Below are 11,816 nucleotides of genomic sequence, written 5' to 3'. Positions count from 1 at the left end.
AATGGGACAGTGGAGCAAATATATTACATTAGCACTCTTGCAGTGCACGTTGCGAAATATTTTGTAGCGTTTCCCCGTGACTTTACTGGTGATGATAGTTGTTTTCATCGTCTGAATCACACTCATTTTGACCCTCACTCTCTTTTGAGCCAAAGTACTCTTTGATCCTCAAACTTCTGGCGAAGTTGTCAAGTTCCTCGATCAGGATGGTTTCATTTACAGGACCTGGAACTGGGCGGAAATTGAGACCCTTAGCTAATAATGATGTTTCATCTTCAGTTAGGTTGTGTGATGAAAGAATAATGACAGTGTTGGATGGTTGACTGTCAGGTTTGTTTCTTCGTTTAAAATGTCTGTTGCGTCTTTTGCCTTGTTTTCCTGATGGTGAGAATGTTATTGGTGACATGCCATCACGTTGGAATTTACGTTTCTGTTTGTCATGAAGGGCCTGATTTTGAGTTTTTGTGATGTCATCAAGACGCTTAATAATGAAGTCATGATCAGAGACTGTGAGTTCTTTCGTCGATGAGTCTATCAATCGATTAAATTCTGTAGTTAGTGTCTTAAGATGTTCTTCGCAGTGTTTCTTCAGTAGGATCAGTAGGCGTTTTGAACAATTGAAAAGTGTCTGATCCCATCTACGCGATATTTAATCGAGGAACTTGACGCATCGGATTGACTAAACCATCTCGTTTCGCAAAGTTTTTTTCAGTTTTGTCTTTTCCTCCATGGCTTCTTTTGCGGCTTCATTTCGGTCGAGTTCATCCAAGAACGAATGTAATCGTTTTGCAGGGTAATCGAAAGATAAGGGTATCTTTTTGACTGTTGACATCATGGTCCTGACTATAGGCTTTCTACAGCTACATGTATGTACGATCACCAGGTTCAAACAATGCGCCTTACAATGTACATATACGGCATCGGATGCATCGGATTTCAGACGAGTATCTGAATTCCATTTATTCTACCCGACATTCTAACCCCATTATAATCCTGAGCTCTCAGCTTTAGAAGACCTAAGTCATTTTCATTCATAAAATCGATGAGTAAATCAGCAATGGCCTCTCCCTTTGTACTATTAGCTTTCAAAATTCCAAGAAAGATTTCGTTTGCATTTACATTTGTACTTACAGTTTCTAAATACCTCGTACAAACTGAGAGCTGTGTTTGTGTTGCCTAATCGGTGGTTTCATCTGCTATGATCGCCAGATTTATCACACAGATCCAATCCTTGAGGTGGTTAAAAATTTGCTCAGCACTTATTTCAATTAGCTCAATCTGAATGACAGGGGACGTGTATTTCACTAACGTTGCGTCTGAGGGGGTGCATAAATTTTGTTTGTAACATAATTATTGTCGCAGACTAACCATTCTATTCAATATTTATTGCAAATATATACTATTGACTATAAATTGATATATTGTAATACTTTTTCAATTCATACAATATGTTACCAGCATTGTAACATAAGGGAAATCGAGCGTGCAACTATACCTTTGATCAAGAAAAATCATTATAGATTCAAATTATTCTATAACAAACATGGATGACGACCCTCCCAGACAATTCCAGAGAGCTGGAAGTTCCAGAAGATACACTCATAGTCATTGGAACTTTTCTCCACAAGAGGTTCTTGCCCAAGAAGGTAATTTCAACCTGTTTTGTTATTCTTCGTACGACGTTTTTATACGGTTGAAGAGCTCGATTTGAATGAATGGCACTGCCTTTTCTCTATCCCCTAAATATATATCCATGCTTCAGCTATCATTCTTTCAGAAGTTGGTATAAAAGACACTACAAAGGAGACGACTTTCATTTCGCATCTTTTCCGCTGCGTATTAATTCTATTGTTCCACCATCTTAATCATCATCATAAATAAATGAAATAAACGGCTGTTGTGTTTTTTCCCTCATTGTACTTGTAAGCTCCACACTTAAGTTTTCTTTTCAGTCAGCATGTATTTTTTATATTTAAAAGGAGGCACTCTCTACCGGTACATCCAGTTGCCGCTCCATGAGATGTTTGGTCCGGCTACTCAACTGAACTGATTAAAAACTTAATACCACATCGACATATGAGTTTGGTGTTGGATTTTGTCAATATTGCTCATTTATCCATTTTTGTTATTGATGCTTCCTTCCGTCACTGTTTCTACGTGACGGTATATACGGTTATTATACCCCTAACTTGCAACGTGTGGATATATAGTAATAAGAGTGTCTGTCCTTTCTTCCATCCATCAGTACTCACTTCCTTCCGTTATGCAGAGGAGAACCCATCTCTAATCCATGACTCCACTCCTACACCACTGAATGGACAAAATTCTACCAATTTTTTTGATCACATACTACCATTGTCGGTAGCTCTTATCGGCACAGGGACTTGATGTCATTAGTTTGGTCCATATAATTGATCTTACTCGTAACATCAAGTCCTTGTGCTTATCAGTGTAACTGGGATGGTATATATTTAGTGATAGGGTACGTCCATTTCTCAAGTTCCGTTACGCATCTCTTATTCCTTACTCCTCCACAGCTGAATGGAATTTTATGAAACTTTCCCAGAATTTTTATTTTGTATTGAACATGTGCACCTTCTATTTCAGATTTTGATGGGTTTCTTTATGTCTCACATCAGCAAACATGGACTTCTTCATTCCATGACGTTAGGTACACATTTCTTATAGCCGTAACTCATTCTACGCTACTGAATAGAATTTGATAAAACTTTCACATATTACCATAGTGCAACCTCTTGTGGGATTTTGTCGATCTGTTTCACATTGCCCAAGATTGAATTGTCACTTATGAATATCGTGACATCGGTTATCGCAGAATAATTATTTGAAACTTTCACAGAATCTTCAAACAGTAAGCAATGTTCAATAAATTGTTAACCCACGCCCCATCTGATAGCATACACATTTTGACCAATAAATTTGCATTATAATCTAAAATAGTAAATGCACATTGGAATATAATTATATCAAAGATTCAGTAAAATTGTACTTGAATTCCATTCAGCTGTGTAGGAGGAGTACCGGATAAGACACGCCCCTCTGTGTAACGGAAATAAGTACGGATGGAAGAACTACACAATCCCTTTGTAATTGGGATATAATATATATATATATATGTATATACAACGTCTCAGAATGTGACGACTCCATTCACTACACTGCTCCATCGGATCAAATTGATACAGGGAAGATATGTAAACGTATAGAAAGGTCTGAAAAATTCCCAACGATGTTAGAACTGTCAAATTTGCGATGCAAATTTTTGGTCGTTCCCATTTTTGGTCGTTCCCTCCGCGGGACTCGAACTCGTACCGCTGTGACATCTATGCCAACACCGCCTGCACAAAGACCAGCGCCCAAGACCACTCGGCCAGCTAGGCTATATGAAAATATAGCTTTCGCTGGCCGGGTCATTCCTCCTCGTAGGATTAATCTAGGGCTGTAACTTGGTACACGATGTAAGGTAGTACGGGACAGTTCATCTAGATGTTATTATGTAGGATAGAGGATCAAATTAATGATGCATGTCACAACAAATCAATATTATACAACGTCTCAGAATTGTGACGACTCCATTATAAACGTCTAAATATATTTAACATCACCAGAGGATGGTAAAATTTAAATTGAATATTTCGGATAACTGATATCCTTCCTCAGCATAAAACTCATTAAACTATCACCAGAGGATGGTAAAATTTAACATCCTCTGGTGATGTTAAACATAATTAGACGTTTATTTATTTTATATTTATGTTTTGCATCGTTTTTAACGATCCATCACCCTGCAAGAGTGATTGTTGACATTTATTTAGACGATTAATTATATATATATACTATGTCAGATGGATATATATGTCGAATATATCAGATGGATATGGTGAACATGCCTGCATTAAGTATCAATAACTATGTAAGAATGTTTTTCTTCAATTTACAAGAAAGATAAATCGCATTAAATCTATATGCCGTGTTATAATGATAAATCAGAAAAAAACTAAATACCAAGACAAGGGATTTATATTTTATACGTATAAATGAATATTGCAGAAGTGATATCAGCAGAGTTTACGCCAAAATTCATCAAAAGAACTCCAGAAGTATTAATTTTGATCATACTAAACAGAAAAAACTGAACAAGCCATTTTTTACTGAAGCATAAATACTCTGGGATATATTAATTGTGATCATACTAAACAGAAAATACTGAACAAGCCATTTTTTACTGAAGCATAAATACTCTGGGGGCTTTGATATTGAAAAATATGTAAATTTAAGCGATTTTTCGGTGGGGTAGGGGTACATTTTTTCCATTTTACCCGAAAACCCCAAGTGTGACCGCAACTTTCTTGGTGTCTTTGTAAAGCTCAGACATTGGGCTACATGATGTTACATATATATGTTAGTTTACTTCCTTTTGTTGAAAGAAGTTCGAAGAATCAAAAAACGTAAAAAAATGGATTTTTGCCTCAACGAGATATAAAAAGTAGCCAAAAAAAAAAAAAAAAAAATACACAAATGCTTCAGTTTATTTTTTGGCGACATAAACATTCGTAAATTGCAGGTATAAGGGTACCTGACAATCATATTTTGGTTGATAAGTGTTGGGGTGCACGGGGGTTTCCCAGCCCACGTACTATGTGGCATACATGTATAATGAAGAACGGGAGAACACTGCCTTCATCAGGGGGGATCCAGGATTTTAGATTAGAGGAGCGCACAGTTATTTTTTTTATTCGGTTAATTTTTTTTAATATTCTTCTAGAGTGGGTGCAATGTAGATATATTTTATGGTAAAATTGGCGAGGAATGTAAGTTTCAACCTAAAACCGCCTAAATCTACCCCTGACAACCCATGCTTTGTAAATTTTAGGGGGCGCATGCCCGTCACGCCCCCCCCCCCACCTGAATCTGAATCCGCTCCTGTTGATTAAAAAATGAGTTCCGTGCACATTTTTTAATGTTTCTATATAATTAATTTTTCAACGCTGACGAATTACTGTTTGCAGAGACCTATAATGTTGATTTATTATAGGTTTCTACTTCTTGTGCAAATGAATCTTTGTCATAAAGAAATGTTTAAGATAAACTGGAAGACAAAAAGATCCATGGATCGCCATTCTCATGTGCTATATTTTTTTCAGCGAGGATTTTTATTGTATAGTCTACAGATAAAAACAATCGGAACTCCCCAGCCTTTGTGGTTACACAAAAGAAAAACTTATTTTCAGTATAGTGGAAATGGCTGGGTAGTACCGATTGCAGATAAAAAAAAACATCGAATTTCCCGCCAATTTTCGAGAACGTTCCTAAAATTAACCTTCAACATGTACGCATGTCCGGGCTAAAAATGGAACGCAAAGGTGAGGAGTTGACAGTTTTTATTACCTGTCAAAAGGTGTAATTTATCAGTTAAAGTATCATGCATCATTATATAAACACGACTTACATACTAATATTTGATTACTGTATAATCAATATTCTGTAATTGTACGGAACATGATTTGACCAGATCGTGTTGATTATCAAATGTGCTACTTGTTTTGTTTTGTTTTATCTGTTTATGCCACGGGCGTAAACAATAAAAATGACTAGGTTCATGTTTAGAAAAGCTGCATGTATTGCTTAAGATTTGACTTCCTTTACAGATGAATCTTATCTTACCTTTTGTAGCTAGAAACAATTAACGTACAAATAAGTATTTCTCTCAGTAATGAGCCAGGTGAACGAATTGATTGCTCATTTTGTGATAATTGATGAGAACATCTCGGATGATAAATGGTACTTGCAGCTTTACGTTGATACATGTACTACAAGACTGGTTTATTGGAAATGTATTGTATAATCAAGTTTAGTAACTAGTAATTAATATTGCAATGGTCACATCCTGCATTGTGATATTTTATCAACAACTACCATTTCTTTTACAATTACAAAAAATGAATTATAAGTACTACATAACCCATGTGTTTTTTTAAGTTTACACATTTCTTGTTTAGTAGGGTTGGTTGGTTGAAAAATCCTGGGAAAGCAATATGAATTTGAGAATGACATTTTAAGTGTCAATCTCTGTAAGAATCATGCGGTGGGTGAAACATGGTATGAAAAAAACCAATCTCATTTAAATCAGCCGCAATGTAGCATTTATATGGTGAGAGATCTGATTTTAATGAGATTAGAAACAAGTTCTATCTTTTAAAAAAGATAAGTGAATCAGAAATTTTTTTATTTCTGATAATTTTCTACATTTCATTCAGTAAATATAACACCTGGCACGCAATTTTCGATACAGTTATTCAGGAAACAGCATTGCAATCAGGTGAATTGCGTTGTCATAGAAGAGCGTCTTTAGTGTCAAAGGGTAAAAAGCGAAACTATACCGACTGTGTCAGAAAAAATCCACCATATTGAAAGTTTAGTTGAACTGTTAACACCATCAGAATCAAGGAAGAAAGACAAGATTTTCCATATCATTTTGGTAAGAGAGTAATCAAGGGAACCAAGATTCTAGCAGAAATCAAAAGAATGTAATTCAGGGACGAAGACCAGACAAGGAAAACAGACACACACAACAAACAACATGAAATAACCAAAGTAATACATACAATTTAACAAAAGTAACATAGCAACTTGACTCCGCTAAAAACTTGGAGCATGGACCTGGTGCACTGGTAGGGTAAGCTTTTTCTACTTTTCTAGAAACACCTGCCGAGTTGCTCATAAAAATTCAATTCCAGGGTAGATGAAAGAGGAAAGGAAAACTAAGACGGGTTGAACAAATCAGTTTTCATGGTGCAGATGGGTGCATTGTAACAATCCATGAGTTCATGATGACGACCATAAAACTTCTGTAGTGATGACTTCAATCTTGTAGCGACATAACTCTGTTCCAGAAGCTTAATTGTGAGAAATCTAGTCCAATACATAAAGTCTGCATAGTTACGGCAAGCTCTGGTATAAATTATGAGTTGTGATATGAAAACTCCATACACAGGTGCTGAAGGGATGTTGCCAAAGTTGAAAGGAAAGTTGACAATAGGGTATAAAAAGTCATCATGTTTGTCTTAAAGTTCGGTCAGTAGTTTTCCTTTACAATCGATCTGTAAATGTATTTAAAGTTATGAGATGATGACAAGGTGTCCGTAGTATCCTTTACCTCAAGTTCTTTGGAGTAGATGTGATGTATCAAATCCCTGAAACTAGGATGGTTAAATGATAATAGGTCATCTATACAGCGGGAACTGAGATTAAAGGGTGTAACTAAACCAATTTCTTAATTTGGGATCAGATCAGCCATGAAGTCAGCCTTATGAGAGTAAAATAATAGGTCAGCAGGTAGAGGAGCATAATTTTTTTCCATAGGAATGCTGATCGTTTGTTGAAAAACACATCCACCACACTGGACAAATATGTTGTCAATCGAAAAAAATAGAGTTATACATTAAATTTCATTGAAATGCACTGAAAAATGATCATTTCAAGGGCAGACAACTCTGTCAAAAACCTCATTTTCCTTTCTAACATACTTTTGAAAAATTTTTGAACAAATCCAGTGATGCAGAGACCAAAGAGTGGTCTTTTCACATAGAGAAATCATCTTTGAATGAAATTTTGTTTTCAGATTGGTTATTTTTTTGACATGCATGTTTCTGATTTTTCCCATTTTGCCTAATTTTTACATAGGCTTACACTTAAATTTGTTTTTGTAAACTGTAAAGTTGTGGAAGGTTTGCCAATTTTCAACCACTTACATTGTAGGGTATTTGGCACGTCAACACAATTATTATCAAGCATAATATAGATTTAACCCAGTACACTTTGATGCTTAAACTTTTTAATCTTTAATTACCAAATTGTTCATTGCTCTGATATTTCAGGGCAATAATGTTAATGTAAGCTTTATAAATTGAGAAGGGCTTACCAAATTCTTCTAAGATCTGAGTACTGAATCACTATTAATTAAAGCTAACTAGAACAAAGCACAGACTGGCAGAAGTATGGCCAATCACCATGAAAACCCATTCACTTAAGGACAATTGATAATAACTTGCTCAAGAAAATGAACACAACAAAATAAATTGTTTGTTTGTTGGGGTTTAACGTCCGAGCAGCAATATTTCAGCTATGTTCTGAGGATGAACATGAAATTGATGACAAAATGAACATGAAGAAAATAAATTGATACCTAAAGACAATGTGTTGTGTACTATACAAATGTAGATAGACTAGTGGCCTATGACCTTGAACTTTTTACTTAAGATCAAATTCCTGTTTTTTCGTTTGATATACACTTGTCCAGGTTGTAAATTTTTTGTCTTTAAATATTTGGCATGTGGGTAGATCACCTTAATATGTTGCATATATATAGCTTAATTGCCATGGCTGGACCCATGGAGCCGGATTCCATCTCAATGATTTCTAGTAATGCACTGTATTCATACATGTATGTACATTTTATGTGTATGGAAACATGCTACATTTAACTTGGTTAACTTGTGGGGTGATATCAAATTGCATCCAGTGTAGTATTTTATAGTACTTGGTGTCTGTACAGTGATTTTCATTATGTTTTCAGACTTACTGTTTATGGGCCACAAAATCCTTGTCATTGATTGTGGGTCAAAGACTAAATGGTCCCGTAATGCTGTATTTTTATTAGAGTTGGTTTTAGACTTTTCTTGTATGGATTTTTTCTCATCTCTTATTTGATTATATTTTGTCTGTATAAGACTTACCATCCAATGTTGATTTAAGTGATTGAGTACCAAGGTTATTATCCATTCTTTAATATTTTTACCTCAGGCAGAACAGTAACTATACCTGGTTTTATTGGGAGAAAAATCCAGTCTCAATGTTTGTATAATGGTATAATTACCTTCATTGTTCGTATCGATTCTCCATCATGATTTTAACTGTCTGTTTTGGTGATTAATCAGATGCATCATTCTGAAGCATTACTTACCTTCAGGTAAAGGACTTGATCATTTTTAGTGGAAAATATTCACTTATTCATGTATAACTTGTTATGCTTTTGAAGATGTTTAGTTAATTGTTATGCGTGTACATTTACAGGTACTTTATATACATGTGATATAAAGTAAACGTTTTTTGTAAAAACTATAGTGATAAAACTTCTTATTATTGATACACAGTGCAAGTTTATTTATATAATTACTGTTATATCAATTGACATGATTTTTGTATATTTTTAATGTTGAGATATTGATAATTTCTGCATTTTAGCTGTGGCTGTTAGATCCATTTTACAAGTTGTAATGGAAAGGCGTTAAATTTTTAATTACTACCTAGAACCACAAATATATAGAATCAATATATCCATTTGTATTTGACATTTTGGTTTTTTAGTTGTTGATAGTTTTGGGAATTCACTAATGAGTGCTCTAAAGAATTTGGAATTTTGTATAAAAATGCCTTCACTGTATGAAATATATATTGGACTACAGAAATTGATGGGGAAATGATGTTCAGATACTCATGCCTGGAATATAGGAATGATTGATGTTTATATGACTCAATAGGTCTGTGCTGAACCATTCTTCATGCAGTTGGTAATTTTCAAGTGCTTTGTGCTGATTTTTTTCAACTTTATTGAGGGTTTATTTTGAAGTTTGTATCTCTTGGGTGTTGTTATTTATCATTAGAAGAAAATGATTGAATGCCGGGAAATTTTTGAATAATTACAAAAAGAAATTGAAATATTAAATTCTGCACGATTTTAGATTTTTTAGTACTGCATTCAGATTTTAATGAATGGGTACTCAATTACTCTGTTGTATGATAATATTTACAATGTTTGTAATGGGAATGGCCCACTTGACTGGCAAAAGTTGTGCAAAAATGACTTTAAGGAAACCAAGTTATTTCTTCAGTTCCTTGAAAAAATAAAAATCTTGGATTATTTATGTCATTTTTAAAACAGGATGTTATATAGTGTGTGATTTATCTATAAATTCATATAGTAAAACTTGTTTTGTTTCTTAAGTATCTTAAATTGTAAAATGTCACTTAAAAAAAGTTCAGGATTTATCTATACATGCAAATTCATATAGTAAAACTTTTATTATTTCTGAAGTATCTTTAAATTATAAAATGACACAACTGTGACTTGATGGATACTTTACATTTCCAGGAAAAAGAAAATGGACAGTGAAAAACATATCGTCCAGTTTAATGAGAAGAGGCAGAGATGATTCCAGTTTACCTAGAGCAGGTACAGTTTAGTTTTTCTGTATACATTTATTTTGAACACATGATTTTGAACTTTGATTTTTTAAAGTCCTTAACTTCTTAAATGAGAGTCTCAGGGATGGTTTAGTTCATGCATTACTACTGTATTACAATTCTCATACTATTGTTTTCATATTTGATAATAGATTTAATAAAATATGTTTAAAAAAATGCAACCTTGGAAACAGTCCATTGGTTATTAGTATCGGTGATGTTGGATATTATTGGGCGAAAAAAAAAAGACAACTGTACCAGCTGGGGATTAGTGTCTTTAATAGCCTAGGTTGTAGGAGTACTCAACAAATACAGATATTAAAGGAGTGTGGTATTTAAGTCAGGTAAACCCAACACCTGTCTAAACACAACAAATATCTACTATAGTTCTTAAGTGGTTCTGTTAACACAGGTTTTAACAGTATTCTATTTTCAAGCCATTATTTCATTATATGAAATGTGTTTCATAATTACATTATGACTCATTGTTAGCATGTTTTCTGGTTCCCATTCACTGAGCAATCGGTGGATCCACACAAATACATGTCACAAAATGCTCTTGAGACAATGACAGGAACAATAGAATACATTGATTAACAACAATCATATCCATTCTTGGTACTTCATTTTCTCTAACTTTAAATGATGTGTTGTATGCTACCTTGGCAATGAAGTGTGACTGTGTCTTTGTTCAAATAACTAATGAATTGAAATTTGTTGATTGTTGATTGGACATTCAGATTTCATTATTACCGGTAATTAATCAGGGTTCAAATTAGTAGTGGTCTGGCTGAAGGGAGTCTCTATTTCTAACCTAGGACCTTTGAAATTTCATTTACAATGTACCTGTGTCCTGGACCTTTATTAATTTTAATTGACACTTTATAGACTTTTGATTCCCACAAATAGATAATTGGTTTGAAATTTGGAAAGTGAAGGAAGTTTCACTCATGAAGGTTAATTTGACACCTGATTAATTCATGAAACAATTTATCGTTGAAGGTGACATTCAAAAATAGGGCATTTTCCTATTGCGCCACAACTCTTTTGCACCAGTACTCATTCTGAGCCAGTTTACTTTTCGATTTTTGCACCAATAAATAAAATTCTCATACTATTGTTTTCATATTTGATAATAGATTTAATAAAATATGTTTAAAAAAATGCAACATGGAAACAGTCCATTGGTTGTTAGTATCAGTGATGTTGGATATTATTGGGCGAAAAAAAAAAGACAACTGTACCAGCTGGGGATTAGTGTCTTTAATAGCCTAGGTTGTAGGAGTACTTAACAAATACAGATATTAAAGGAGTGTGGTATTTAAGTCAGGTAAACCCAACACCTGTCTAAACACAACAAATATCTACTATAGTTCTTAAGTGGTTCTGTTAACACAGGTTTTAACAGTATTCTATTTTCAAGCCATTATTTCATTATATGAAATGTGTTTCATAATTACATTATGACTCATTGTTAGCATGTTTTCTGGTTCCCATTCACTGAGCAATCGGTGGATCCACACAAATACATGTCACAAAATGCTCTTGAGACA

At 34.1% G+C, this 11,816-nt stretch overlaps 1 protein-coding gene across 7 annotated transcripts in view; it reads left to right on the top strand.

Moving 5' to 3' along the window:
* The first annotated feature begins 1,533 nt into the window (after nucleotides 1–1,533).
* Nucleotides 1,534–11,816, top strand: part of LOC148622043 (multiple C2 and transmembrane domain-containing protein 1-like) — a 74,356-nt gene continuing 64,073 nt past the window's right edge. For 3 of the 7 annotated variants that reach the window (XM_088571549.1, XM_088571548.1, XM_088571547.1), the window contains exons 1-2: nucleotides 1,534–1,646; nucleotides 10,172–10,252. In XM_088571549.1, the coding sequence (XP_088427675.1) occupies nucleotides 1,544–1,646; nucleotides 10,172–10,252 (184 nt within the window). In that variant the 5' untranslated portion in view covers nucleotides 1,534–1,543. Of the gene's footprint in view, nucleotides 1,647–5,351; nucleotides 5,385–8,946; nucleotides 8,990–9,458; nucleotides 9,591–10,171; nucleotides 10,253–11,816 lie in introns of those variants that run through there. The other 4 variants (XM_088571550.1, XM_088571553.1, XM_088571552.1 and 1 more) reach the window with 4 other exon arrangements.

The sequence above is a fragment of the Perna viridis genome, chromosome 3, assembly GCF_037379345.1.
Source record: "Perna viridis isolate PV_CMFRI_1.1 ecotype Kerala chromosome 3, ASM3737934v1, whole genome shotgun sequence".
Classification (NCBI taxonomy): Eukaryota; Metazoa; Mollusca; class Bivalvia; order Mytilida; family Mytilidae; genus Perna; species Perna viridis.
Note: the sequence above shows the minus strand (reverse complement) of the source record. Positions and strands in the feature narration are given on the sequence as shown.